This window comes from Natrix helvetica, assembly GCF_964273705.1.
Source record: "Natrix helvetica genome assembly, chromosome: 1".
Lineage (NCBI taxonomy): Eukaryota > Metazoa > Chordata > Lepidosauria > Squamata > Natricidae > Natrix > Natrix helvetica.
Window position 1 is genome coordinate 301201456 of NC_138548.1, and position 27568 is coordinate 301229023.

The 27568-nt window shown below is 36.0% G+C and overlaps 2 protein-coding genes across 2 annotated transcripts in view; one reads left to right on the forward strand and one right to left on the reverse strand.

Annotated features, from left to right (window-relative positions):
- The window catches only part of STAB1 (stabilin 1), a 122749-nt gene extending 120651 nt beyond the window's left edge, over window positions 1-2098 (forward strand). Inside the window, exons 68-69 of the mRNA XM_081948824.1 lie at window positions 989-1096; window positions 1576-2098. Coding sequence (XP_081804950.1) covers window positions 989-1096; window positions 1576-1629 — 162 coding nt within the window. The 3' untranslated portion in view covers window positions 1630-2098. The remainder of the gene's footprint in view (window positions 1-988; window positions 1097-1575) is intronic.
- Window positions 2099-2450: 352 nt separating this feature from the next.
- NT5DC2 (5'-nucleotidase domain containing 2) overlaps window positions 2451-27568 on the reverse strand; it is a 28302-nt gene continuing 3184 nt past the window's right edge. The window contains exons 2-14 of the mRNA XM_081948847.1: window positions 25729-25913; window positions 24083-24157; window positions 23199-23254; window positions 21359-21452; window positions 15310-15438; window positions 14813-14873; window positions 13698-13800; window positions 12516-12617; window positions 10561-10642; window positions 8536-8622; window positions 6251-6391; window positions 5950-6014; window positions 2451-5290 (exon numbers count right to left, since the gene is read on the reverse strand). Of these exons, the coding sequence (XP_081804973.1) occupies window positions 5029-5290; window positions 5950-6014; window positions 6251-6391; window positions 8536-8622; window positions 10561-10642; window positions 12516-12617; window positions 13698-13800; window positions 14813-14873; window positions 15310-15438; window positions 21359-21452; window positions 23199-23254; window positions 24083-24157; window positions 25729-25913 (1442 nt within the window). The 3' untranslated portion in view covers window positions 2451-5028. The remainder of the gene's footprint in view (window positions 5291-5949; window positions 6015-6250; window positions 6392-8535; window positions 8623-10560; window positions 10643-12515; window positions 12618-13697; window positions 13801-14812; window positions 14874-15309; window positions 15439-21358; window positions 21453-23198; window positions 23255-24082; window positions 24158-25728; window positions 25914-27568) is intronic.

Consider the following 27568-nt stretch of genomic DNA (forward strand, 5'->3'; position numbering starts at 1 on the left):
TAACATCTGTAAGCCCTTCCCAACATTAGCAAAAATGAAAGAGTATTAGTATATTGAGAGAGACAGAGATTCCATAGCCACAGTTTCTTTACTGAACATTACTGATTCTGATCAGTTTGAATGTTAACTTTGATATATATCAAAGTTATATGATGCACACACACACACACACACACACACACACACACAGTATAAATAATCTTAATAGAGCTATTCTCAGAAAGCTAACCAAGGTCAAACCTAGTTAGAACTAGGATGGGGGTCACCAAACGTAAGCTGGTCAGGAATGTTGAGAAACAGGAAAGCAAGAACAAACCGCCTCCAAATTGTTGCCAAGGAAATTATATTTTTGTGTCCATGCCATCCCTAGGAGACAAACCTGACTTGCAGGATATTTTATTTAGTAATGTAGCAATCATTTTTTTTGAATTGGAGTTTTCCAGCTAAAGATAATAAAGTTGTAAGTTGCCTGAAATCACTGAGTGAGTTGGGAACCTATATAAATTATGTTTAATTAATACATACATACCAGAGGTGGTATTCAGCAAGTTCTGACCAATTCTGGAGAATTGGTAGTGGAAATTTTGAGTAGTTTGGAGAACTGGTAAATACCACCTCTGGCTGGCCCCGCCCCCATCTATTCTCTGCCTTCCGAGTCCCAGCTGATCGGGAGGAAATGGGGATTTTGCAGCAACTTCCCCCTGCAGTGGGGAGGGAATGGAGATTTTACAGTATCCTTCCCCTGCCATGCCCACCAAGCCATGCCACACCCACAAAGCCACGTGCACAGAACTAGTAGTAAAAATTTTTGAATTCCACCACTGATACATACATACATACATACATACACAACGTCTCAAATTAGCTTTCAACTTCCTTGGCTAAACCACTTCGTCTCAGCTCTTTATTCAGTTTTGCTAAAATATGCCGATTCCTTATTACTGTATAGTTTTAAGAACAAAGTCATACTTAATCTGTTTACTTATAGGCTGAGCTGGATGATGATGAACCTTCCTGGCAGGGAAGGAGCCCACACTTAGTATCCATTCCAAATCCTATTTATGGAGCAGATAGCTCGATCTATGAGCCATTTGAGGTAAGACAACTGAAACATTAATGCTGACTATTTTCAGATACCAACCCATAATGCAATTGTTATCTACATTGCAACCAAAGCTAGGGATAGCCAACTTGTTCCCATACATGGCACACTCTGTGCAGAAAATGACTGCTTTTGAATGATTCCTTTGTGCAGCCGAATCCACGGGCTTTACCTTGAGCATACTGAGTGGGAGTCACCTATTTTAGATGGAATCTTGCTGCAGATGGGGAAAAATGTATTTGAACATGCCATTCCACTTTAGTTCCTCTGACTGTAACCAGAACATATAAAATGTGTTATCTTTTGAATGCACCTATGGAATCCAATATACTGGTAACTGGAGGAACTGGTCATATTCTGTTATTGGTTTTAGCTGCCTGAATACCAATATGAACTTAGATGATTTATTAAATTTATATGCCACCTATCTCCATGTTACAGATTAACTGACCGTTTTTGTATCTTTGTTTCAGGAGTCTCTCCACAAAGAAGATTTTGTTGATACTGAAGACATTCTTGGACAATAATAATATGCTGCAATACAAACCAGGATACAAACATTCCAGAAATTTTGAAGAAACATTTCACATACCTCAATTCTATTCCTTTTAAAGTTTATGGGAAGGAATTATGATCGAAAGAGCTATCGGCATTTACAATCCCATAAATGATTTCCAATTTTTTGGTTTAGAATTCATTCCCTCATTTGCATTCCCTCTTTTTAGAGACCTACAGTAATAAGTTCTGAGTGTAACTATAATATGAATGGAAAGAACTTGAAGATATATGTAGCATGCACAGAATCCTTTGGATCCTGTCCATGAAGCTTCAATCATCTACTTAGGAATGACTTATGAATGTGTCTGGCAAATGGATACTGTGAGAACCCTGAATGGGCCAATGAAATTTCAGTTCAGATTTAATGAATGGATAAATTTACTTTGAAACTGCACTACTGAGCTTACCCGTAAACTGTAGACATCACATATTTGTAAGCATTCTGAATGTTAATGCACTGTAAAGCAATTATTAACATTTTTTTATTACTAGGTAAGCATGACTACATCAACATGCTACCAGTAAAGATGCCAATTATCTCTTTTTGCCTTATAATTAGTATTGTTTCTTTCTCTCTTCCCATGAAGAAACTGAAATATATTAATTGTAAGACTATTCCACAATGAAACAATGTATTATTTTTGTAAAAAATAAATGGTGTTATGCCTAGTAACCAAGCACATTGATATCTCAGCCTTGCAACGACAAATATTGTCATTCCAATATCATGCATTTGAACATTCCAGGTAGATCAAGTATGGGAAATTATCCTTACACGCACAATTCTGGAAAAGATAAACACAATATTTTATTTTGTGGACAGACACAGAAATCAGAATTAACCATTGTACCCAATTTTTTAAAAACATCAAATTATTTTCCATGTTTTTAACTGCCTATTTCTAAACTATCTAGCTTTTGCTGATCAGCCTACCTTGAAAAGTAACAGACACTGTCTTTACCAAACAGAGTTTAGGAAGTTCATTGGTATTTTAATGATTTCATATTTAGAAGATAAACCGATTAGGCCTCAGCGGTATTTAAAAATGGCAGCTATTTTTCAGAGAAATGCCTAGCTCAAGCTACAATACTGCACCATGGTATCCCTACTTTCATCTACCCTGATGCCTCTTTCATGATGCAACTTCTACCTTTTGCTCTCAGTGTCCTTTTAGAGGCAAAAAAATGTAAAAGTAGTTCATCAATGAAACATTTCCTATGGATTGGCAAAGCTAAGACACTGTTTCAGAGAGAGAAGGAAGGAACAGGTATCTCCAGAGAAAAGTTCCAGAAATGCAACCCTAATGATGGCAACATCCATGATCTTTCCTAATATAACAATTTTCTATAGAACAGATACAATTATAGAAAATCATCATATACATTCCTATTTTCCATACATAACTATGGCAAGTTAGCTTATGTGCACAGTGAGTCTTTCTCCTGAAGTGGCAGTACAAAGTGCAGAAGTCCTAACTTGGATAGGGTGTTCATTTTCCCCAAGCCTTCAAGTGGGTTTGAGGAGTAGATAGAAAAGAAATATCAAATAGCCAACAGCATTCTTAGCAATCTATCAGTCTTAACATGATCCATATGCTCTAAGGTGCTACAATCTTAATCATCAGAGTGGTTTTTTAAAAAATTGGGTAGGAGGTAACATATGATAAAGCTTCAAAAGTTTGAAAAGTAGGCACTTTTTGAAAAACTTTTTTAAAAATTCTGTGGAGTACAGTATACAACATCCAATTTCCAATTTGTAATCATTTTGCATCTAGCATCCAGAAGACCACCCAATGTGACCCTAACATGAAATCACAAACTACAAACATAGTAACTACTCAAAGATTTCTTTGGTTCAGTATCTTGTTGGAATATTCAAGCGTTCTTCTGTTCCTTGAAAACCAATGCCTTGAAAACCATCTCTAGTAAGAATCTGAATAGTTCTAACAATCTAAGTAGCCTCAGTCAATCATTATTTCATTTATAGTTATAACTTGAATTATAGCAGCATTACAAAACCTAACAGGTAAAACCCAACACATAAGTTTGACCTAAATATAAACAGTTTCCTAAATCCAGCCTTAAATAAGAGCTTCCAATTCAAGGACATTTCATTCCCGTATGTATCTCTTATATCTGACTCTGATACAGCGATGGCCCTGACTGGCAATACATGATCAAATGCAGAACAAATAGAGTCCCGCAACATTTACATCTAATCTAAGATATAAGCCTTCTGCAACTTAAAAAAAGAGCATCTCCGAATTAAGTTTAAAAGATCATGGTAAGCCCACACAAATTCTGAAACACAAAACAATTTGGTTTTGATGATTCATCATTCCTAAGAGACCACTATTTTTATACTACATAAACTTCTGACTTGTTTTCTGATGATTGTTTTAGCTCTTGCTGATATCTGGGCTGTTAGTGATAGAACAGAGGAAAAATCCTTTCCATTATAGTTGGGTAATGGCTCTAGCAATCACTATTTTAATCTTTTATTATCCTAGTCATACATACAATATTTAGAGGACAGGTTAATCTACACATCGATTTATGCTTAGATGTCTAAAAATTCTTATAGATTCAGTAAGTAAATTAGAATTTTATGAAATAGGTTATTCAACTAAAAATAATGCATTCACCTACTGTTACGAAAACCTGCTTTTTTGTATGTTAAATAGGGGTGTTTTAATGTATAAATATACATCGTCTGATAAACTCAGCATCAGGTGATGGCTTGAAAGTGTAAATGAGCCATTACATATTTAATATCACATTAACTGATGTTATCAAATAGTGAATCTGAGTGAGGTCACTTCACAAATGAATGAATGATTGTGGTCTAATGGCATATCTGGTTTATACAGACCTGTACTATGCTCAATTCTTTAGAAATACATAAGTTAGTATCTTCAAATTTGTAACTGAATGTGAACTGATTGGCGAACTGAATAGGAACTGTTTAAATTTCTATTATTTCATATATTGTATATGTGATATAGCAAGGATTCGTGTAGAGGTTAAATTTTGAATATGTTGTTCTAAAGAAGAAATGGATTTATAATCTCTATAGCCAGAATCACTACAACCTGACCAACATATCTAACCCTTCTGAGCACACAAAGACAGCTGTGACTAAATTACAGATGCCAAATTTAAAACTTATTCTTAGAAAATAATCAAGCGTGGTTAATATATTTTACCACCAGGATTTCAGATGTAAAATTTGTGCTACCTTTCTATTCATTTATCTCAGGTACCTTTCTATTAGGAAGTGCTCAGAATAGAAGTACAACAGTGATCAAAAAGTAGCAGCAGTCCCCTGAAAGGAAGCTAAGATTCTACTATTCATGTCATAATCCCTTTTATCGAATGTGCACCATTTCTTCTAAGAATGGAGTCTTCATGCAACCTGTGCAGAGCTGATCCATCCAAAGAGGAGCTTCATGCTGCAGAGGTGTTCGGCGAGGATAAAATGTAAAATTTACATCATAGTTCAGTAGGCAACTAATGGATGCCATGTAAATATCAGAAAAACGAATCAGTCTTCGAGAAAAGTAGGTTGGGTTGTGGAAGGTTCGAAAAATGCTACCGAACTGGGGGTTAAACAGGTTCTTTGCAAGTGACCTGAAAGGAAAGAAGTGGGTATAATAGAATTAGATAGAGAACCTTGGAGAGGAATAGAAAAGAATATAGAAAATGTACTGATATTACAGAAGCATTCCACAATGAGCCACCTTATCCTGCTACCTCCAGAAGAGAAAGAATGTGTACCATAAATGTTGGTCTCTAGTTTTGGTTGGACAATCTGCTAGTTCCATCCCAATTGTCCATTTTTTCTCTTTCTCACTATCTTAGAAAATGGTTTGTTTCTTCTTTAGAGCGCAAGAAACAAAAAAATATAGGACAAAATCAGGAGATATGGTGAGCTTTTAAAAAGTGAAGCATAAAGAAATTCAAAATTTTAAGAGAAAATATGATTCCGGAAAAAGCAAACAAACAAAAGTCAGCCATGAGGGAAAGTAAAATCAAATAAATAAAAAAACAAATCTTTATGAAAGCCAAAAATGAGAAATCCAGAAGTTCCAAACCTGCAAATTCTTTATCTTTCCAGAACATAAAATGTTTTACAATATAAAAATATTTTACAGGGCACCAATTAAAAAGTTGTAACACTATGTTACTTAAAACAGAACATTAGGCTTGCAATTTGTAAAGCATATATTTTAAACCATTCCTAGAACATTTCACAAATAAAAGAACATCTCATAATCAAGATAGCTCACCTAATCTCCTGTCGCTCTTTCATCCACTCTAAAAGCACTTGCTTTGATTCTGCATCTTGATACATCTAAAATAAAAGAAGAAAATTAAAGCAAAAGACCAATGACTGAACAATGCTGTTTCTAAAGATGAGGTTTCAAAAAAAAAAACAATCCTCACTTATTCCAATATTTGCAGAAAACATTTCGGAATACAACACAATCAAGAAAGCCTATCTAAGAACTGTGCTTAATCTAGTTGAAGGAAATGACAACTATGCAGTGATTGCCATTCACTACTTATTCTAGCTCAGTCTATTTTTACCTGCATTCTCTCCAGAAGTCCTGTAAGAGCTTGCTGCCAGGTCAAAGAGTGCATATATTGTTCTGTATTGATGATTCGTATTTCTGTTTCCAATTCTGGAACTATGGCACCTGTCCTCCAACCGTGACGTAGCATGAGGTCCTTAAACAGAAGACGAGAAAGACAGTGGAGTGACTTACTGACTTAAGATCCTGTGAGTCAGCCTTATAGAAAAAGCCTTCAGTAGCTCACTTATATAGCTTCCTTTTGCATAATGAGGCACATCAAGATCATAAAGGGAGGAGGGGGGGAGACACATTTTTCATCCAGTTTACAAAAATAGCCCTGTCTGCTTATTTGAGGCATTTATTTCTTGTTCAATGCAATCAGAAAGATACCTATTTATAAATCTATACATAAACCTATGGGTTTTGCCTAAGTTACTAGCCTTGTTAAGTATGATAATCATATGGCAATTTTGGACTTTGAACCTGGCATGACCCTCCAGGATAGGAATGCATTGGCCCCAATTCTAAAAAAAAACAACAACCCTAAAGCAATCTGTTCAAGAATTGCAAAACGAGTTGCCTCCTCCTTTTTCATTTTTACATTTTTATAAAGAGAAAAACCCCTAATAATGCAGAATGTTTAAAAACCATTATTCCTTGAGAACTCCTTTAAGATTTTGAGTGCTTCACAGTAAAAAAAAATATGGCTAAAGGGTGGTTTTAGCTTAATAGTATTAACAGACTGTTCTGTAAAATTGCCTGATGTTGCTGTACTGTTTCTAAAACAGCATCAAAAGAAAATTAATTAACCAGGCACAATAAAGGCACACATTTACAGAAAAGTTGCCTGCACTTAAACAGATCTCGTCCAGACCAATATTTCAAGTGGTTGACATCCCAAGGCCTGTTTTCTTTGTTGTGTGATTAGCAAAAATATCCAAATGAAATATCAAAGTGGTTTTCATAAAACACAATACATGTCTAAAATTATGACATCAGATATCGAACAAAGAAGCCAATGTTATCATTGAATAAAAATTAAATAAAGCAGTACTCTGAAGAGATTTCATAATAGTGGCATAAGTCCCAATAAGGGTGTGAAGATAGCTATGGAAGCCACCCACATGACACAAACACAGCAACCTGAAGTGTCACGCAAAGGCTGGAGCCCTTCAGATCTATGTGTATGATCCGTACGGTTCAGCGATGTGCAAGCTCACAAAAGATCAAGACTCACTGAATCCAGTGGAACTTATTTCTAATTGAACAAGCCCAGCTACGGGCGTCACATAGCAAATGATCCCTGAAGCACTGATCCACCCTCCCCTCAGTTTGAAAAGATACCGTGTCTTCAAAACTGTGAATCTTTACTTTCAAAATTTATGGTGAACTGCTGGTGCACATGGCTTCTTCCATTTTTCTTTTTTAGCTGTAGCATCCCTCATTTTCATGTCCCCACCCTACCTCTCCAAACTAAATATGACAATAAAGAATGATGTAGCATTGCTACATCATAAGAGATGAGAGTTGGACATCACAACAAAATATTTCATTTCTACATTGTGTGCTGAAATTTCTATAAATCAACATTCCATTTACATATGAGGATGAATCCTGGTGGAGGATTAATTGGGACAGAAATGTTTGTCCCAATTAAATGATAGATAGCTAGCTAGCTAGCTAGCTAGATAGATGATAGATAGATAGATAGATAGATAGATAGATAGATAGATAGATAGATAGATAGATAGATATAGATAGAGAGATACAGAGATACAGAGAGATAGATAGATACAGAGAGATAGATAAAGAGATAGATAGATAGAAATAGATAGAGAAATAGAAAGATAGATAGCAATAGAGAGAGAGAGAGACAGAGAGACAGAGAGAGAAGGAGAGAGAGAGACAGATCACACAATTTTGATTTTAAAATAAGAAAATTGTTACAAACAGGTTAAGGAATTATTCTTTTTAAAAAATATGTTACTGTACATATGTGCTTAGGATGGAAAAGTATTCAAAAGAATACAACCCAGAGAAATAAAACTTTTAAACTCTATTTTGCTTTTTTAAACTTGGTTAAAAAGGAACTGTGTAATATAATTTAACGGGTTATGAATACTGCAAAATGAACAAGCTCTAAGTTCTGGATATTTTCCGTTCTATATCTTGATAAACAACACTGATTAATCCAATAATCAGCACAAAACAAACCCTTTCTGTCTCTGTAGCAGACACAGAACATAAGTGACACTGACGTCGGCTGATACAAAAAAAAAAAGGTTTTGCAGAACTTACTGCAAGGTCACTGTACAAATGGTCACCAAAATAAAGGACCTTGGACCCACGCCAGCCTGTTAGCCGCAGAAAATCAAACAGATTGCCCTGAAATGTAGAAAAAAGCAAGAAAGTGAGAATAAACCGAATATCCAGTTCCTTTACAGCAAAGGAAAACATTTCATGCTCGGCTTGAAAAGGTCAAGAAAATACATCTCTTAGCACTTTGATTTTTCTACAGAGCAAAGGAAAAATATTTCTTCATCATGAGCTGCTTATTTAAAAATGGCTAGAGATAGAGGCTTAAGGAGTTCTCACGGGAACTTGAATCAAATTAGAGAAAATGGGAATTCCTTAAAACCAAGTTTATAATCCCATCATTTGAATAAATGATTACTGTATTTTTTTCTTACACAATCAGAAAAACACACACTACTAGATGTCTAAAACAATTTATTGCAGCTGTAATGGGAAGACTTTAAATCCCCCCCACACACAATAATGTTGTAAATTAAGCCCCTGCTTCAGTAAATAAACTGAAAAACTGGGATAGTTTGTTACCTACCAAATTTGTGCTGAAATATTATTTTAAACTTGATATACCGAATCTAGGTCCTATTGTAATATTTCATGCCTCACAGCAAGGGTTTTCAAAGCAAGATATACCTTTGTTTTGGTAAGGATTGCTGCTGACTCGTTATTTCATAGGTCAACCTTTCTGTGAACAATATAGTCTCCCTCTACTAGGTATTAAAAATGGGAAACCAAGTCAAGTTTTCTCTTTTATTATTATTGACATAACACATTCAACGTAAGTATGAAACAATCATGATCATGCTTGAAGCTCTCTGTCTCTGTTTAACTCTCTAATCGAAAGACATTTTTGTGCTTGATACAAAACAAAGGACCATTATGCCAATTTCAGTGGAAATGTTAACTGGACGTAACTATCAATTACCCATGGTCTCAGTGATCTGAAAATGCTAATTTGTTGACTTCCACATTACAGTCTCTTACACAGGAACAAAAATAAAGATACGGGCCAAAATAATTTCCAAACTGAAAATCATCTGCTCATGTGTAAGATCACATATGGTATGAATCCGTAAAGTAGTTTCTAATTTCCCAGCCTCATTCCCAGGCTGCAAATACGTCATTTCTTCATATTTTGCTTTTATTATATATCTGAATAATGTCGCAGTCATTGGCCTGGATCCCATATGAGATTCCCATGGAAAGAAGGCTTCTGATTCAATGAGATTCCACTAACAGAAGGCAAAGAAGGCAACCTTTGTTAATTAAACCTCTCTGAAACCTATGCTGTGCAAACCTGACTTCAGGGTTGATGACTCTCTACAAAAGTCAAAGAGATGTCTAAAATGGAAATCCTGTTGATGGGAAATTCTGAGCATGTCTCTATGAATGTGAGTGACTCTTGCTCGCTGAATGAAAGCAAGATTCAAACCCCTGTTCAATTAGCATGAAATCACTATGCTCCAAATTATATGGCTTCAGCAATAAAATGTTCCCAGGGTTTGGTTTAAATTAGCATTCCAGTTCAAAATAAGTCCTGAAGTTCTGAAAGTGTATTACTAACAAATTTTCATTGTCATCTTCCAAATAATAACAATCTTCTCACCCCTTTTCAGGATTATATTAATTCCCGGGAGAAAGAAAATAGGAAACTGACTATTAAATCTACAAAGAAAATATAAAAGAGTTTCTTTTTGAGGGAAAACAATGGGGACAGAATAATCTTAAAATAACGGGTGTGGATATGAATTGGAAAAACAGTTAATTGTCCAGCACAGACCACACATTATTTAACTTTTGCCATATCATTATCTCAATTGTTCAATTTTAACATCGGGAGATGCTAACAATTTAAAAGAAAGAACTCATGGAATAGAACAGAACATTAAGCTATTAGAAAGGAAAGGAACAAAAATTATTTTTCATGGTTATCCTTATATTTGAAGCTAACTCCAGAAAGTCAGCATTATTAAATACCCCATGAAGTAAAGACAAATCGTTAAGTAATTTTACCTGTTTATAGATTTTCCCCTTTTCCAGTTTGTTAATTTTGTCCCAGTGAAGGGAACCTTCTTCGTCCATTTGTCTGAAAGGTCTTCAAAAAGGCAAAACATTGACGTTATAGGCTTCATTACAAAAATGCTACAAGAAAAGCTTTTAAACTGCAAATGAAAAGAATTTCAAGTAGAATACTTTAGCTACTAAAATTAATACATAAATAAAAAGTAATAAAGAGATGAAATAAAATGGAAAGGCTTGTACAGGCAGTCCTCAACTTACAACAGTTCATTTAGTGACTGTTGAAAGTTACAGCAGCACTGGAAAATGTGACGTATGACTGTTTTTCACACTTAGGACCGCTGCAGCATCCCCCTGGTCCCATGATCAAAATTCAGATGCTTGGCAAGTGGTTCATATTTATGACCGTTTTAGTGTCCCAGGGTCGTGTGATCAGCTTTTGCAACCTTCTGACAAGCAAAGTCAATGGGGAACCCAGATTCACTTAACAACCATGTTACTAACTTAACAACTGCAGTGATTCACTTAACAACTCTGGCATGAAAAGTCATGAAGTGGGCAAAACCCACTTAACAAATTTTGGGCTCAATTTTAGTCTCGAGGACTACCTGAACTGAGATCATCATCATGTAAACCAAATTTACTGAAAAATGTGTTAAATAAAGCAAATTAGGAAAGCTGAGGCCCATGCACATATTGTTATATTTATCTTACCCCCATATTCTAACTTCTGGAGCTTGCCCTAAACCAATATTTCACAGGGACTTTAAGATGTGTGGCTTCCAACTCCCAGATTTCATTTTAAAGCCGATGGGCTCGAGAAACACTGCCCTAACTTGTACTGTGAATGTTGATTTCCAACTATTTTGAAACAGGAAACCCACAAACAGGGTAAGCCTAAACCTAAATTGTTACCTAGAAGAAGAAACAACTGTACCATCCAGAACTCAGGAAAAACAAACAAACAAAAATAACCCGAAAGAAACCTAAGAATACCAGCTGTGATGATATAATAAAGAGTTTTACCCAGTGTATGTTTTCATCCCATTGCTGCAAACTTTCAATTTTGCAAGTGATTAAATCTGGCCCTGGGACACCAAAAAACAGTCTACTCCTAGTTTAATTAATGTCATAATATTTTGTTTCAAACACGAAATTTCACAAAATGAATTTTGAGAGTCATGTGTAAAACAAGGTGCTTTAAACATTTTGGAAATAGATCAAGCTCAAAACAATTCTTGTGCTCAAAATAGCAGTTCCACACTCAAAGCAAGATTTTGTGAAATTTCACACTTCAGACACTACATACTTGACATTGCACTACATGCATGCACACAGGCACACTCACCCATATGCATATACACACACCCCCCCCTAAAAAAAGAAAGAATATGCAGACACGTAAATGAATGACAAACAGAATAGCTTGAATTTTCTCTAATTTCTTTTGCTCAGTGTCTATCCTTATACAGGGTAATGAAGCCTCAACATCAGTTGTACGGTGGCTAGAGGTGAAGGCATTCGCCTCCCACTCAGAAGGTTGAGAGTTCAATCTTAGGCGGCAGCAGATGTTTCTCTATCAGGGTGCAAAGAGAAAATGTCTGCTGTGAACTCTGTGCCAGTAAATGCTCAGCTCCACTCAGTCGCCCTGACTTCACCCCAAAACAAAGGATTAAAGAGTCATTTTAAAAATCATATGCTTACACATAATCTGGAAGACAGTTTTAGAAGTGCGACCTAACCTGGCAAGACTTTTAATTGTACATAATAACTTGGCATCTACTCCTTAAAATCGTATCACTTGCAAAATTAATTCCTCCCTCCCACAAGATGGTGCTAGGATAACACTCATGGCATGGCATCATGATATGGTACATTTCGGGACCTGCTCTGTTTTAGAGGCAGCTAATTATTCATAGCAGAAAACGTAATACAACCAATATACTTACTTTCGCTTATCGGTAAAGAAACTGGGCTTATCTGCTTGCACAATGACCATGTCAAAAAGGTCCTGCCAGTTTTTGCCAACCATGTATTTCATCCCTTTGTCGCTATAGGCAAATAGGGGGAAAATGTAAGAAACTCCAGTGGTTCACTTTCTCAAGCAAAATAGTAGCTACTCTCAAGAGTTCCTTCATAGAGTATTTCTGATTATATGTCATTTAGTACACAAAGCAAGGAGCGCAGTTCCTAACTAACTTTGTTAGCTGGTAAGAATATGTGGCTTTTCATCAATTTGGGGATTAGTGGAGAATGGTATCTTGGCCCCAGTGTAAAGCTTAACTTTATAAGCATTTGGAAAGCCTTGTTCCCAGAAGTTTCTTAGGCAAAGTTCAAAGCCTCCTCCATTTTCTAGGATTAGAAAATGAGTTACCACTAGTGGATTTGGCCTAAGCAGCGAGGATTTGCTATCAATCCCGCTGTATATGATGGCCATCAACAACACTGAGACTCTTATAGGGATTACTTAATGAAGCAATTTGTAAGATTATAGACAACTAAGGAATGCAGGCAGTGAACAAATACATCCTTTGAGTTGATGCATGTTTGGAGCTGTTGTCCTACCATCAGATAAAATAAAGAATGGTTTTTACGTTTCTAAACACTCCCATAACATTTACTAAGATTGTTTTATATTTCTCATTTTTTACAACTGTTCCAAAACCTCTAAGAATGTGAGACCGTATCATCTTATGAGAAGTAGGATATTGGACATTCCAGAATATTCGAGACATAACAATAATATTATAGAAAAAAATAGCTCTTTCCAGTTTTTTTAATATGAAACTTTAATTAAAGAGAGGGAAGGCTAACTGAGATATGAAAAACATGTAGAGACCTAACATTATAGCACAGTATGGCCTTAGTGTGCTACAATGTTGAATCTTTGGGAAGTAAAGGATTCAACTTTATCATTTTTTAAAGTACCGTACATCTTTACAATTGTGAGAATTAAATTTTGAGACAGGCTTGTATGAGAATGTGTAAAAATATTAACAGGTCACCAAATTGTATGATGCTATTAAGATAAGCTATTTTTACTGAATATTTTCAGTCCTCATATTTCTCTCTTTATGTCTGCACATGACTGAGAATTTCATCAAGATGAATGCATGCAGGTTAATACTTACACAAAACTAAAAGGACTGTTTGTGATGAGAAAGAGTTTTTTATTGTTGTTAACCAGTCTATTTAAGACAGCATATGTTTCATCTCCATGAAGAATATATTTCTCTGCAAGAAACAGGTGAAGCTAAGCATAGTATAAACATTTGTATATTACAATGGTGAAAGATACAATTTAGTTGCATTTCACCTGGTGATAATGAAATAATTCATCTACAGAAAATATGGGAGATCTCCAAAGAAGGAAGCCCTCCCCCCCTCCCAATCTCTGTTCTCAACTCACATTGTTTTTGCCAAGCAGAAAGTGACAATTAGATGATGTAAAATAATTGTGGGTAGCGTAAGAATGAAATTTCAGTAATAAAAGACATAACTCAGATGCTAAAATATTGCATGTGGGATGAGGCAATCCATCTCTTGAACTAGATTTGATTGCTCACATCTGTTCTGAAGCACAGGAAGGGAGCCATTGGGTGCAGGGTCTTTCTAATCTTCAATGTCTAAACCAATTATGGTTAAAAATATTACCCGCATAGCAATAGCACTTAGAATTATATACTGCTTTACAGTGCTTTATAGCCCTCTAAGCGGTTTACAGAGTCAGCATATTGCCCCCAACTACTTGGGTCCTCATTTTATCCACCTCGGAAGGAGGGAATGCTGAGTCAACCTTGAGCCTGGTGAGATTTGAACTGCCAAATTGCAGGTAGCCAGCAGGCAGCAGAAGTAGTCTGCAGTACTGCAATCTAACCACTGCACCACTATGGCTCATAACGTAGTTATTGGATGAAAACTTTTTATAGATTGCAATGTACAGTAATTCTGTTAGGGAGAAAAGAAACTCCTTCTTTTTCTCACTTACCTAACTCTTTCTGTAAAGACATCAACAAATCAAATAATTACATAGAAATGTCTTTGTGAGCTCAGATACAAATGCTAATAAGTATACAAAAGGTGAAGAAAAGAAGAAGTTTGTTGTTTTGGTTCTACCTCTTGGTGGAATACAGATCTGTATTGATTAGCCGCAAGATAATATACATAAAATTTCACTACCCTGATCTAAAACCATTATGTGTGGTACTCATGAATATTCACAATTAAAAGATAGGCCTTCACTGACCCATGTCCTTTTCAATCCATTTGTACATCATTCCTTTCACATGGACATCTTTAATGGCATCCTAAAATTGGAAAGAGAAATTAGGTGTTGGTTTCCTTGGTGTTGTGTGTTGTTACAAAGCTACCAAAAAGACCAGTCCAAACAATATTTATTAGGCTCATGCAGTTAGCATGCTGGGTTCATGATCAGCAAGTCCGTGTTTGAGGCCCGAGTCCTACTTGTGACGGGATTAGCTTTCATCATTCATCCTAGCTCCTGCTGGCCTAGCAGTTTGAAAATGTGCAAGCACAAGTAGATAGATAGATACCACTTAAGTGGGCACGTTAATGGGGACATGAAAGGGGTCCCCAACTGGGCGTCCCCCAGGAAACAGTGAGGTCACCAGCTAATCCTTTCAACACAGAAAGCACCTTGATGCTTCTGACATGAATTCGAGCAAACAACATTAATTCATTATTATTTTTTCATCTTTTATGTTCTAGAAAAATTATACTTACACTTACGTCCTTGAAAAGATGAACTTGGTCATACTCAATATTACGAGTCATGAAATAGTCAGTCACTGATGAAAGTAGGGTCATTTCAGGAAGAGAGAAAATGTCCATAAATTGTTTAATCGATGGACCCTACTCAGAAAAACAAAATATTATTACTATTTTAAAAACCCAGATGTTGAATTGTGGGGTAGACAAGAAAACTTGATGTTATTAAAGATAACTGTTCTCCCTTGTAAAATTAATGTATAAATACCACATTGAGTTTTTTTACAGCAGAGCAAAAGATATTCTTGGCTTTGTTGTTTGTTTAGAATCAGCCCCAGCAGCATTCCATTCATAAATAAGAATTTAAATAAGCCATGCTTATGAAAGCCTCATAAAATTAGATAACCCAAGAATGAGATATTTTTGAATATACAATACTGGAAACCTGACACACATTTTTCTATTAGAAATATAAGATACTTTCAAAACTATTTTTTCTTTCAGCAAAATTCAGGCCTGATCTAAAGAATATGTGATTTCTGTTTGCTTTAAACTGTTATTTCATCTTTTTATATTGGGGAATAATTAGAAATAGTCAAACTGCATACATGAATAGCTTAAAAAAGAAACTATATCAAGTTCCATGAATTAATTGCCCAGAAAGCTCATTCATTAAAGGTTTAGAAGATTAGAAGAATTATGTTCCCTGTCATTAAATTCCAAACTCCAAAGCTAATTTTGGATCAAGAAAATTTTTGGTTATTAGATTATTTGCACTGCTTTTTGCAACTGTTTCAGCAACAAATAATTTTAATGCCATAGTATACATGTCTAATATATTATAACCCTTTCTGAAGTAAATTAGCCAATAACTGTGAAACAGTATAATATTATACATATCCAGAAAACTCTTTACTAAATTGTAAAAAACCTTTAAATGCCTACAATGTTAGTTCCCAGCCTTCTTATTTAGAGTTGAAAGCTTAAAATAATTACAGTACAAAAAAGCATCTTCCCAGGATTTTTTTCCTTTGGTTATTGAAAATAATTTTAAATGATCTTAGAAGTAGCATTGTACAAGAAATGAAAAACACATTTGGATTGGAATGCAGAAAAAAATCAGCACCTTCAAAATATTCCACCAGCCTTTCCTGCTGGCTATTTTCCAATGGAGCAAAAAATAGCTCAACTTTTCCATGTTTCAGTGGAACAAACATGTTGAGCTCTGGCCTGAGAACTAATGAGAATTTGGGGAAAAAACACCTTGCACTTTATTTTTCACCTTACAAGAACAGGTGAGGTAATTTGTTCCTTCTGACTTCTATCAGCTATTCAACCAAGATAAATAATGACCAATGGAGTTTTAAAAAATATTTTTAAACATTAAAATATAAAGAATTTTAAAAACTAAATGGTAAAATCTAAATTAGAATATAAAGCATTTGAAACAGCAACTAGTTAGTTAGAAATGATATAAGAATCCAGAATTCTCTGAATTTTCCAGTCTGTTCAAATAAATCCCGAGTCACTCTTTAGCTCGGTGAGAGAAACTATTAGACAAATGCCACAAAGCAACTAGATAAAAAAAAATTGGTACATAGTAGGATGAAACTAGATGATTGTTCTGTCAACTGAGAGCAAATTCCTTCTTATGTCCTCTGTGATTTAAATACCAGGCTTCTTTTTCCTGCCTTTCCCAGGCTTAACAGATATCCTGCTTTATATTTCTCAGGCTAAGCTGCTAATATAACCAACATGCTTGCTTTGGGAAACTCTAGTTCTCTACTTCATTCCCACATTCAGTCAGCACATTAACAGGACAAAAGAATGAATGCCATCACTGTTATATTTTTTCCCCTAAGCCAAAAGGCGCTGCTAATTGAGAAAATAAACATACCAGTCAGCCAGCCACATTCCTATAGTTTTAATCTTGAGACAGTAATTGCAAGCGTTCTGAACTCAGAATAAACTTGGCATTTTCAAAAATGTCAATTTCTTCTTTTATGACTGTTTACTGGGTTGCTTCTTCCCCCCCCCCCAGTCCAAAACCTTTCCTAGCCTCACCAATCCAGCTGTAGGATCGCTCAGATTGAATTTGCATAAATGCACAAATTACTAATACAGTGATTTGCTTATTAGTTGAACTTTGAGGGGAGAAGGTATATGCACATTTTTACAATCACCAGTCACTTGGTTTGCTGGATTTTGAAATGTTTGTGACTTTGTTCCTGAGCTTTGTGCAATGATTGCTCTTCATCTTTCATTTAGGTGGCTGATGTCTACCTGATTCATTTAATTCATTTAATAATTGAATAAATATGAATTAATGAATTAATGAAACATTTAATTTTAATATTAAATGCTTTAATGTTTCTAACTATTGCTTTTGTGATCTTGTAAGCCACCAGAGTCACTTAACAGTGAAATGGCAGCATATACATTTAATAAATAAATAAAATTCAGGTTTTCCCCACTTGTAATGACAGCCAAATGTTAGTTACATTGAAAACCATATATCCATATTGCTGATAGCTATCAAACCTGGCTTGACTTATTATGGTTATCTGTAAATCCTTGAATTTATCCTTGGCCAAAAGAAAACAGGGAGATAAGAAATCTGTGTGCTTCATGTAAAAATAAATTAACCAACAAAATGTTATCTCCCACCCATTATTCTTTTTACAAAGTACATCCATGCAAAATATCATACCATCCTACGATTAATATACTTTATAACCCACAATTTAACATTCTGTAATGATAAAATATTTGAGCAAGCAAATATTAAAAATACTTTTTAACAAAGCTTTTGTCATGTAAATCACCTTGCCTCTTTCATGGTGTTTTACATGAACACTTCAGATTATTGTCTTGCATTTGGACATTTCCATATTGTTTCTATTATACATAGTCCTCACTGTCAGGGGAAGATTTCACCCTGAACTAATGAGGCTTAGACCGTGGCTTTTCCATACAGGCATATTCTTCAAGAAGTGAAAAAATAAATAAAACCCGAAAACGTGTTCTAATGAAAAACAAACTTTAATACAAAAATAACAAAATAAGAAAATAAACAAATCTATCTAATTGTTACATTTTGGCAGAAGCAGTTTTCCTCCCAGCTTCCTGGCAGACGGACAAAGATCAAAAGGGAAGAGGTCTCTGGAATGTGTGATGTATATAAACATGTTAAGCATGCGCAATAAATCATTGCTGATAAAAACTTATGACCTGCGCAGTAACTCTTTCAGTTCAGTTCAGCTAGCAAACCAATTAACACAGTGACACTCACCATACAGCCATTCACTTAGTGACTGTTTGAAGTTACAACACCACTGAAAAAGTGACTTATGACCTTTTTTCACACATATGATCATTGCAGCATCCTATGGTGATGTGATCAAAATTTAGATGCTTGGCAACTGGCATATATTTATGATGGTTGCAGTGTCTTGGGATTATGTGATTACTTTTGCATCCTTCTTATTAAAAAGTCCAATGGAGAAGTGAGATTCATTTAAGAACTGTGTTACTAACTTAACTGCAGTGATTTACTTAACAACTATGGCTAGAATGGCCATGAAATACTTGGTAAACTAGAAAAATGTGAGATAGACAGCATCACCACCAGATGGATTTGTAACTGGCTGACAAACTGTACTCAACGAGTAGTCTTTAATGGTATTACATCTACATGGAGGGAAGTAAACAGCCGGGTACCACAAGGTTCTGTCTTAGGCCCATATTCCTCAATAAATGATTTAGACAAGGGAATAGCAGGGGAACTCATCAAATTTGCAGATGACACTAACCAAACCATAATAGCCAAATAGATCCAAATAGACCAAATAGATCTTGACGGCCTTGAACAATGGGTCCTATCTAACAACATGAAATTTAATGTGAATAAAAGCAAGGTTTTACACCTATGCAGGAAAAAACCAGAGGTACAAGTACAGATTAGGTGTAACCTGGCTCAAAAACAGTATTTGTGAGGGTTAGGGTTAGGGTTAGGGTTAGGGTTAGCCAGCAGTGTGTGGCAGCAGCAGAAAAAGCTAATACAATCCTTGGTTGTATAAATAGAGGCATAGAATCAAAATCACATGAAGTATTGGTATCGCTTTATAAATCTTTAGCAAGACCACATGTGGAATACTGCGTCCAGTTTTAATCACTTTAAAAAAAAGATGTTGAGACTTTGGAAAAAATGCAAAGAAGAGCAACTAAGATGATTAAGAGCCTGGAGACAAAAACATATGAAGAACAGTTGCAGGAATTGGGTATGGCCAGTCTAGAAAAAAGAAGGACCAGGTTTGACATGATACCAGCATTCCAGTATTTGAGGGGCTGCCACAAAGAAGAGGGGATCAATTTATTTTCCAAAGCACCAGAAGACAAGATAAGAAATAATGGATGGAAACTAATCAAGGAGAGAAGCAACCTGGAATTAAGGAGAAAGTTCCTAACAGTAAGGACAATTAACCAGTGAAACGGCTTGCCTTCAGAAGTTGTAGGTGCTTCAACACTGGAGGTTTTTAAGAAAAGAATGGACAGCCACCTGTCTGAAATGGTATAGGATATCTCCTGCTTGTGCAGAGGGTGGGACTAGAAGACCTTCAAGGACCCTTTCAGATCTATTCTGATTGATTGATTGAAAATGGGGTAAAATTCATTTAACAATTGTCTTACTTAGTAACAGAAATTTTGGCTCAATAGTGATTATATGTTGAGGATTATCTGTATTTTATCTAGACTCTTTTTTCCAGGAAGTAGAAAGGGGTAGGGGGTGGGGAGGAAGGAAGGAAGGCTGTACAATATATCACAGGCTCTCTGTTCAGAAGCACTTTTCTTGAATTAAACAATAAAAGATGTGGCTCTTTAAACTGTGGGCATCTCTATGTGTATACAGAATATTGCATACACAGTGCAACCCCAAACTTGGCAACTCAGAATGCTATTTATAAAGGGTGGATCCAGTTAAAATACAGAGAAATTCTGATGATATTGGGTGATTTCCAAGTTCAGGTTCATAGACCAAATAATCACATATGCCTAAAGATAGTCCAAGGACAACGGGAGTATGTGTTATTTTATTAAACAGCAAGAAATTAAAAAGTAACTCATTTGTCCAACGTTACACATTTGAACAAAACACAAAAAACAAGGAGCCAGTGAAAGAGTTAACTGAATTATTTTGGATGTATTTGGTGTAAAAAATTTTTAAAAAAACTTCCTGTATTATATTAAATTAAAGCTGATATTATATAAAAAGGGGGAAAAAAGATATTCCATGTAGAGGAGATAACCACATTACTTTGCCATTGACAATAAATTCTACTTTTTCAACCCACAGTAGAACAAGGCAGAGAAATAATACTGTTATTATTACTTTTTCCCATTATTGAATAATGCCACCACTCATGATACTAATGAACCTAAAGAATGAAACGGAAGAAAAATGATGTCCATGAAGCTGTGCATAGTAGCACAGCTGGCTTCTCTGCTTTTTATACATCTTCAATGGAAGAAACAATACAAAAAAATAATTAATCAATTGAAAGCCACAATGGCAGCAGAACATTTATGTGGGTATTGTATGATCACGATCATTTTCAAAAGGAATAAACAAAACAGAAAAACATGATCTTTTAGGTCAGATTTTTCATATTTACAGTGAAGCAACAATTATCTTTGGTGAGCCTGGATTATTTAAGAAAAAAAAAACCCACTTTACTGAGGGTTGTGTTACAAAATAGAAAATACCCATGGTGGCCAATACATGACTGTTATTGATGTACCTTTGTATAAACTGTGGGGAACTAAGAACCATTGTTTACTCTAGAAAGAAATCAACAGATCAATACATTAACTTGGTGGTTTTTAAAAAAAAAATCAGTTAAATGTGTTGTGACTACTACTGTTGGTACTGCTTTTCCCAATACTAGGAAGATACCATGAAAAACATTTCTATTGAATTTAAGATCTGGTGAGATGATCTGATTAAATTTTCAGCACTTAATTCATTTAAATCTAATACATTCTCAGTAAAGTGGATTTGCTTTACCTTGCCATAAAAATCACTCATCTGGTATAATGGGATATGCTGGGTTCCACCATACATTTCAATAACTTCTTCATCAGGTACTGGGTTTAGCCCCCTAAAAATCAATTGCAATAATTCAGTCAAGAAAATATTAAAAATTAGTAGACACCTAAATTCATATTATTATAAAATCTTTAGGTTTTTTTTTTTTTTTGCTTTTTAAGAGAGTTGTATTATGCTTCACAAAAGCATCTCAAAAGAAGGCCTTGCCAAGAAAACATGCATGCTCATGAAATCCCAAGATGCTGAGTTTGACTCAGACAACAAATTATCTTTATGGGCACTGAATCTGAAGAGAAGTTGTGGAGGTGAATTGACATAATTTTGTTCTTATCCAGGTATTAATGAAGACTAGTAGCAAACATTTTGTTTAAAATTCATTACTGTTCCATTGACCTAAGTGACTTTCTAATATTATTAATGTTAATTGAACTCAAGTTTCTGAAGAAAAGGAAACAGACAATATAAGAGAGCCAGGAATTTAAATATTCCATGATAAGAAAAGTTGCCTATAGAGAAAATATACAAAGAACTACATAGGGCTATAAGAGAAGAGAGGATTTAAGTTTTCTCCACTGAGTTAATTTTTAACCAAAGCAGAATAGCAGATTAATAGGGCAACATTTAGTTGAAGAAGCAGAAGAGTATTACTCAAATGCAGCTGCATTAGCAAATACTGCTTCCTTAAATCATGAATTTTTATTTCTCCTTTGTTCAAAGTTAGTCTAATTAGTGTTTCTTAAACTTTTTTCTTTTCCCATTTTTAAAACGTCATGGTGGATCCCAAGAGTTTTTATTTATATAATCAATATTTAAAGTATAAAAAATTAAATGAACTCATTTGCTGTCATATTGCTTCTGCCATACCACTTCTTCTCATGATTGTTTGAAGGGATTTCAATATTGTATTAATTTTTAATATAGGCTGGAAAATAATTTTGATTTCGCGGATCTCTTGAGAGCGTGATGGCATACACCCAGGGCTCCTAGGACCACATTTTAAAAAAGACCGATCTAGACCTTGTCAATCTTCTGCTATTCATAGCATTTCCAAAGTAAAAGCTAACATGGATTGCAATGCTATAAGCAGATTTAGTTTTGCAAATTCTTCCGCATTCCGCGGCAACATTATAAAAGCAAAGTAACATTCACTTTGAAGCTCAATGGTCTATATTTCTGATAGAACCCTTGATTTTTTTAAGACAGCCAGGCTACTGCAGTGGTTTAAGTAAAGGCATTGGAATAGGAGCAAGGAGACCTAGGCTGTATCCCTTCCTTAAGCATGGAAGCTGCTGGATAACTCCAGGCCAGTCTCTCTCTGTCTCAGCCTTGGACTAGCAAATCAAACTGAATCTTAAACAAGGTACTAGCAAATTACTTCTGAAAAAAGGTTGCCAAGAAAACTGCACAGCTTATACTTGTCATCACCAGGAGTCATGTTTGACTCAAAGAATCATAACAAATACAATGCTTTATTTCCCAAGCAAACTGAATTGTTATATGATACCAATTAATCTCCTCATATTTGTAGCTAAATTTGTTCTGATATGCCCAAAATTGTAGTCATCGATCCTTTAATTTGGCACAGCACAGTTTCCTCTGCAGCTGAATTCAGAAAGACTTGCCAGGACACTCAGTCTTCAGCAACTCAAGACATTTCTCTGGAGCAAGTAAAAAGTCCTGTGTCATCACCCGTGACCCATATTTGCTTCTGATTTCTATGTTAAATGTTGCATAAAGAACAGCTGCTTCTTTGAAGGTCAACAGCTCCAGAAAATGCATATAATTTTGCTAAACTCACTGATAGGCAGTGCCCAATTGAACATAGTGGAAAGCATCAATCTTCATCAGAAGACTCTAAAAGAAAGGTAAACATTTATTGGGTAAATATTTCATACTTTTACCTTGAAGGATTTAATGTTACAAGAAGAACAATCAAAACTATTCTTCACAAAGCAACAAATTTAAAGCTACATTGGCAGATACAAATATGGTGCAAAATGCTGGGGGGGAAAAGCTTTCCTTCCCATATTTTTCAAGCAACTTTGGGCCTTATTAGCATCAAGTTCCTCTTTCTTTTTGAAAAAAAAAACACATGCCAAATGTAGTTGCAAAATTTAGAAAATCTTAAGCCATAAGCAAGAATATTCCACCGCAGACTTTATTGCATAGCATTCACTGATTTTTAGATTGTTATACTATGTAACTATGGAGAAAGAAGTCCTTTATAGGTAGCCCAAGGATTACGATCACTTGTTCAATTATGTATTGGTACTGAACAAAGGAAACTTATGACCGATCTACAAAGCTGTGGCTATTGCAGTGACCCTGTAGTCACAAATTGGGCTTTGGATTCTGGTAACTGACTCACAATTATAATGTTGCGGTGACCTCTGGTCACGTGATTGGGATGGAAATTCTGGTCCTACATTATTGTTATAATGTCTGTAATAATGACTGTTATTAACATTATTGTTATAATGTCTATAATGATGACTGTTTCCCTGTGTATATGTGTAGTATGTAAACCCACATACACCATTATTAATTCATTTCTCCAAGAATAAAGCTGGAACTTCACAAACTAACCAGATACGTCAATGTTTCCAGTTTCCATATTGACTCAAATGATGTTATTAAATGCCGTGAAAGACCAATTGAAAACTAATTCACTTCATAACTCACCTTGTGCACATCATAATGAAGCCCTCTGATGGCAAAACCAGGAATGTACTCATATTTCCTGAGTCCCTCTGGGTACTACAAAACATTTTATTGGAACGAATGAGTAATATTCTTCCAAACGGGGATACATGTTATATTTTTCTTATTTAAAAACTGATCGAAATCTAGACAACTGCTAGATTATTGTTGTATGGCAATGGATACAGAGAATCAGTGGTAGGTTTCAAATTTTTTTAGAACCTCTTCTGTAGGTGTGGCCTGCTTTGTGGGAGTGGCTTGCCGGCCATGTGACTGGGTGGGAGTGGCTTGCTGGCCATGTGACCGGGTGGGAGTGACCAACTTATAAAATGTGGTGAAACTCACTTAACAATGCTCTTGCTTAGCAACCAAAATGTTGGCTCAGAAACTCTGGCATTTGAAGCACGCAAGTCTTAAAGCTGTCAAGTTACAAGACCCTTGCACCCCTAACCCTTTTGGGAAAAAACCCCAGGGGTGTTCAAACTTGACAGCTTTAAGACTTGTGGACTTCAACTCCCAGAATTCCTCCTCCAGTCATGTTGGCTCAGGAACTCTGGCATTGAAGTTTGCAAGTCTTAAAGTTGTCAAGTTACAAGACCCTTGCACCCATAACCCTTTAGAAAAAAAAAACCAGGGGTGTTCAAACTTGACAGCTTTAAGACTTGTGGACTTCAACTCCCAGAATTCCTCCTCTCACTCTTCATCTTGATGATGTGCGGACGGGCGGGGGGAGGGAGCTGGAACCGGTTCTAAACTGCACTGTAGATTTGTGGAACCTCTTCTATAGAAGATGTTAGAACTGGCAGGAACCCACCCCTGCATAGAATATATAGTTTTAGAACAGGATTATAATCAGCTGTAAAACTCATTGGACAACTGCAGAAGGAGAAGTGAGAAAAAGTATAGAGGAGATGTAGAAACCTGATATTTTTTTAACATGCCTTAAGAGTACAAATGTGAGTACAAATGTGAGTACAAATGTGAGCCTACAAATGTGAGCCTCTGAAGGATGATTTTATTTATCTTTGACACAAACATGTATCTGTAATATTCTTTGTCAGACATATTGTACATCATTATCTCATGTATGAAAATAGTGTATTTAAGCCATTCATAATTGGAACTGATTGAAATGGCATATACCAGTGATGGCAAACCTTTTTCGCCTTGGGTGTCAAAAGCACGCGCACACATGCGCTATTGCATGTGCTCGCATACCCACCCCCATAATTTAATGCCACCCCATACCATGCCCCCTGCACATGCACTACTGACACCCCCTTGCTGCCCCGCACATGCACGCACAGATTTCTTGGAGCCTGGGGAGGGTGAAAACAGCCTACCCCCCCTACCCTCCGAGGCCCTCTGGAAGCTGGAAACGGCCCGTTTTCTGACTTCTGGTAGGTTCATTTTTTACCCTCCCCAGGATCTAGAGGTTTTCTAGGACCCTGGGGAATGCAAAAACGATCTCCCCCGCCCCCTGAGGCCCTCTGGAAGATGGAAACAGCCCATTTTCTGACTTCCATGGGCCCAGTAGGTCCGTTTTTCACCACTTCCACCCCATACTGCCCCAATTTATAACAGATCAAGCATCACACAAGAAGTGATGATGATAATTGCAAACTTACCTTACACTGTTCAATTAGGATATCTCTGGCAGCGTTGAATATCATTGAATGTAGTAAGTTTGAATATTGTGCCAACGTATAATCATAATCAAAGCCATAGATCTCAACATCTCCCAAACTAATCTCATTATTTGCATAGATAGCTGCAGGGTTAAGAAGATTGCAAACTCCTGGTGGAAGCAGATCTGGAAAAAGACAATAAAAATACAAGCACTTGTTTGAGCCAAAATTGCGCAGAACAGGAATACTATTCATGTGTAAAAAAGTGGGGGATGGGAATAGGATGGGGTGAAATATTCCTCTTTTTTTCATTATAACTGGGTATTCAACAGCAATGGAATAGCTTGACTCCTGGGGTTGTGGGTGCTGCATCAGTGAAGATTTTCAAAAATAGACTGGACAATCACTTGACTGGGATGATATAAGACTCCTGCCTTGAGCAGGGGTTTGGTTTAGAAGAGTGCTGAAATCCCTTCCAGCCTTATGATTCTATGATCACTAACTGCATGTTCAGTAAGTTAACTATATTTGTGCCCCTGTAACAGTGTTGGGTTCCTACCGGTTCGGACCGGTTTGGCCGAACTGGTAGTAGCTTAGCGGCCTGGGTCGCTGGAACCGGCAGCGACCCAGGCTTGCCACACCCCTGAACCGGTTCTCCTAGCAGCGCCATAGGCAGCGCCATCTTGTTTTTTGCTTCTGCACATGCGCAGAGCAATTTTTGTTGTATTGTGTGGTGCATCTCTGAGCGAACCAGCAGTAGTGGCTGCTGGAACCCACCACTGCCCTGTAGCTATATATAGATTCTAATTACCAGTCACTGTTTTGAGATGGGCAGCCATATAAACTGTTTATATAAAGTAGAACCCTATGTTTGTATTGTTAACTTGCAGGTTTTTACACATATAGTGATTAACCCTGTAATGCTAAACGAAGGGTATAAGGTGTTATGATGTAGACGCAGCCTAGCCTTTCCTATTTGAGAGAATAGGAATATCAGGTAAACTGAATTCTTCACTGTTGCCACTTGAATACTGATATATAGGACTCTAGAATTGCTTTATAATAAATGGGAAACATTTTCCTTGTTACAGGGTTTATCTGGAATTATGTAACCGTTATATTTGCACTTCTGCACTGTGAAGATCAAGAGTTTTGCAACTGGGCTATTAGTTCACTATGAAAGAAAGAAAAATCTCTCTCTCTCTATCTCTCCTTCCCTCCCCACTTTCCAGTGTTGACTTCTGGTGACTGCTTGTACTAATCCCTGCAGTTTTGTTGGCATGACTTTTTAGAAGTGGTTTTCCATTGCATCCTTCTTAGGGCTGAGAGGGGACTGGCCCAAGGTCACACACACACACACACACACGACTAGTGTTATATTCACTATTCAAGAAACAAATGTTAGTAATAGTTGTTTACTGTACAGTAAAAATATTATCTATCCATTCTTACTTTGTAAATGCTTTCTAAAAGTTTTATACGTTCATTACAAGTACCTATCTAATAGGAGGATGAGAAGTATTGCATCTTAGCAAAGGGGTCAGAATTGTGAAGATGGTATTTATATTGCAAATTTCATTGCACCGAAGAACGTTCTTAGTTTCTGTCTACAATTATTATATAACCTCAAAATCCCATTATTACTGAACAACTTGATTTTTCAAGGGTGGAAAGAAAAATACTGTGAATGCCATTAGCTTCAAGCTACATTGATGAGTGAAAAAAATACGCTTCACAGCATGACAATTTTTTCAGTACTATACAATGCTTCCCAGAATACTAAGGCTTTATTAGGAAGATATACTTTTTAAAAAGTAACTCTGCTTCAGAGTTGAAGTGG